The sequence below is a fragment of the Lactuca sativa genome, chromosome 3, assembly GCF_002870075.4.
Source record: "Lactuca sativa cultivar Salinas chromosome 3, Lsat_Salinas_v11, whole genome shotgun sequence".
Taxonomy (NCBI): domain Eukaryota; kingdom Viridiplantae; phylum Streptophyta; class Magnoliopsida; order Asterales; family Asteraceae; genus Lactuca; species Lactuca sativa.
The window spans coordinates 89,869,080-89,872,612 of NC_056625.2; the positions used below are offsets into that span (position 1 = coordinate 89,869,080).

The 3,533-nt window shown below is 30.9% G+C and overlaps 1 protein-coding gene across 1 annotated transcript; it reads left to right on the forward strand.

Moving 5' to 3' along the window:
• Positions 1-942: 942 nt before the first annotated feature.
• LOC111904734 (uncharacterized) lies at positions 943-3,024 on the forward strand. The gene is made up of 5 exons (XM_052769758.1): positions 943-1,336; positions 1,435-1,597; positions 1,751-2,346; positions 2,389-2,529; positions 2,849-3,024. The coding sequence occupies exons 1-5, from the start codon at positions 943-945 to the stop codon at positions 3,022-3,024; spliced, it is 1,470 nt and encodes a 489-aa protein (XP_052625718.1).
• The last annotated feature ends 509 nt before the right edge of the window (positions 3,025-3,533 follow it).

Here is a 3,533-nt window from a genome sequence, read left to right on the forward strand (position 1 = left end):
ATTAGTGTATTAACTAGTCTATTAAGCTGAGAATATGGTTGTAAATGTATAATTTTTATGTATTAAACTGTAAATTTGTTATATTAAGCTGTGAATTTTATGTATTAGACAGTAAATTAGTTGTATTAAGCTGTGAACTGATTATATTAAACTGTAAATCCACTGTATTACAATGTGATTTTTTTTGGTCTTTGTAAGTTGTGGATTAACTATATTAAGCTACGAATTAATTGTATTTAGAATTAACGGTATTAAGTTGTGTTTTTTTAAGGTCTTTATGCGGTGTGAATTGTGATGTTTAAATATTTCAGCTATTGTTTAGTTTTGTTAATGTACGTTTTAACTATTATTAATAAGAAAATCTAAGTTTTAAGGTGTGAATTCATAAATTTGTATATGTTTTGAGATGTAAATTAGTGTCTGAATCTATTAAGTTGAGAATAGGACTCTAAATGTATACTTTTTATGTATTCAACTGTGAATTAACTGTATTAAACTGTGAATTGATGGTATTAAACTGTAATTTTTTTAATGAATTTTGTTTTTTTGCTAACGAAATATGAGATGAAAGAAAGCATTATACACATATATGATTTTCTCTAACTTTGATTAAAGTATGTAAACTTTAAATTGTTAATATTATGTAAATTAAACTTCAAGAGAAACATTAGTTAGCCTCCGGATCTGAATGAATATATGTAAGTTTTAAGTGGAAAATATAGTTGTGAATGAATAATTTTTGTGTATTAAATTGTGAATTTTGTTTATTACAGTGTTGACATTCTTTATAGAGGTGTGTCATTTACGACCGACAACAAGCGTGCGAAATGTACAATGAGAGAATATTTCGCTTATAGGATTCAAGACAGAGATCATTCATTCTCTCTCATACTTAATTCAAAAAGGTTGTTACAACAGTTTCTGGTAGATGCCTATACTATGATGGAAACGGAGAGATTGTACTACATACGTAGGCAACAACATGTTCTTAGATGTGATTCTTATGAAAATTTACGTAACCAAAAAGCTCAAGGAGCGACTGATATCTCGAATGTCGGCCAACGTGTAATATTACCTTCGTCCTTTACCTGTGGTGCATGCTATATGCTACAAAACTATTTGGAAGCCATGTCACTATGTAAATGGTTTGGATATCCTGATTTCTTCATAACCCTTACATGTAATCCCAAATGGCCTGAGATTAAAAGGTTTCTTAAGGATACTTCACTTCAACCAGAAGACAGGCCTGATATACTATGTAGGTTGTTCAAGATAAAGCTTGATGCATTCATTAAAGACTTAAGGGAGAATCAAATTTTCGGCAAAGTTCAAGCATGTAATTAATACTATATTTTTTTAATTTTTATAAAACATTGATCTTATTATTATATTTTAAATATGTTTTTAAAATCTAATCACATTTTCTTTTTTTAGCAAATTCTTTTATAGATGTTTATACCATTGAATTTCAAAAAAGAGGTTTGCTGCATAGTCATATATGTCTATTCATGCATCCTGAGAACAAGCTACCAACTGTTGAACTTATCGATCCGATAATTTCAGCAGAGATACCAGACAGAATTGAAGATCCTGAATTGTATTCACTTGTGAATGAGTTTATGATTCATGGTCCATGTAGAGCTGAAAATATGAATTGTCCATGCATGGTGGATAAAAAGTGCTCTAAAAACTTTCCAAAACAATTCTGTAATCATTCGTCTGTTGATTAGAATGGTTTTCCGTTATATAGGCGAAGAAACGATGGTCGTTTTGTAGAAAAATCAGGTGTAAGGTTGGATAATAGAAGTGTTGTTCCATACAACAAATATCTATTGAAAAGATACCAGGAACATATTAATATTGAATGGTGCAATCAGGGATCTTCTATAAAGTATTTGTTTAAATACATAAATAAAGGTCCTGATAGAGCTACAGTTGCTGTTGTACCAACCAACAATGAATGTGAAAATAATGATGCGCTCGATGAAATAGCTGAATATTACGATTGTAGATATTTATCAGCATGTGAAGCATCAAGGCGAATTTTTAAATATGATGTTCATTGCATATATCCTTCTGTTTTCAGACTACCTTTTCATTTTCCTAATCAACAACAAATTGTATATGGCGAAGACGATGATATTGATGATGTTATTGACAAACCTTCTGTTGCGGCTTCAAAGCTCACATCTTGGATGGAGTGTAATGCAATCGGCAGTGAAGCACGAAAACTCACATATGTTGAATTTCCTACAAAGTTTGTTTGGATATTAAATGGTCGGTTTTGGAAGCGAAGGAAAGTAGGAAAAGCCATCGATAGAATTCATTCGGTTTCACCTAAACTAGGTGAAACATATTTCTTAAGGATTCTTTGAAATAAAGTAAAAGGTCCAACATCATTTGATGAAATTCGCACGGTAAATGGTGAAACACATTCTTCTTTTAGAGATGCTTGTTATGCACTCGGGCTATTAGATGATGACAATGAATACATTGATGCAATTAAAGAAGCAAGTCATTATGGATCTGGTTTTTATCTACGCTTCTTATTTGCTACATTGTGGATGTGTAATAGTATGTCTAACCAAGAGGTCATTTGGAAAAATACATGAGAATATTTGGCAGATGAAATTCTATATAACCAACGACAAAGATTTAAGTCTGCAGGTATTACATTTTTTCTTATTTTTTATTTAAATTAATTTCTTTTTATTATTCAACACCAATTAAATAATTAGTAATAAAATTATTAAATATCGACCACATATTTTATTAATTATTTAATATTTTCGTGTAGAATTGTAACTCGGAGTAGATGAACTTAAGAACTTAACTTTGTTCGAAATAGAAAAAATTTTACTTCGAAACAACTCTACTCTCAAAAACTTCAAAAACATGCCATACCCAGATGTTGAATCCGTTTCTTCTTCAAACAATCGACTTATCACCGAGGAGCTAGATTACGACATTCCCGTTATAAAGATTGACTATGATCGCATGTTTCTTGCATTAACAAATGAGTAACGTAACATTTTGCTAAACATCATGAGTGCTATTCAAGAAAATAAAGGAGGTGTCTTATTTGTTTATGGTTATGGTGGAACGGGTAAAACTTTTTTATGGAAAACAATATCTACAACAATTAGATATGAAGGTAATATTGTCTTAAATGTTGCTTCAAGCGGTATTGCTTCCTTATTATTGCCCGGTGGTATAACAACACACTCTCGATTATAATTCCATTTGAACTTACAGAGGATTCTTTTTTTTAAAATAAATCCAGACGGTGAGTTGGCTAGCTTAATAAGAAAAACTTCTTTAATAATTTGGGATGAAGCACCTGTGGTCCATAAGCATGTATTTGAAGCTTTAGATCGAACTTTGAGGGATTTATTAAGGTGCGGAAATTCAACCATCTCAAATATTCCATTTGGAGGGAAAGTTATTGTCTTTGGAGGAGATTTTAGACAGATTCTACATGTTGTTCCGGGTGGCAATAGACAAAACATTGTTAATGCTTCTTTGAGTTCTTC

Bases quoted from the DNA above. Each gene is read 5' to 3' on its own strand.
- LOC111904734 (XM_052769758.1), top strand. From the start codon at position 943: ATGGAAACGGAGAGATTGTACTACATACGTAGGCAACAACATGTTCTT. The intron at 1,337-1,434 runs GTAATTAATACT...TTCTTTTTTTAG, and splicing joins TTTCGGCAAAGTTCAAGCAT to CAAATTCTTTTATAGATGTT. The intron at 2,530-2,848 runs GTTTTTATCTAC...TGTTCGAAATAG, and splicing joins AGCAAGTCATTATGGATCTG to AAAAAATTTTACTTCGAAAC.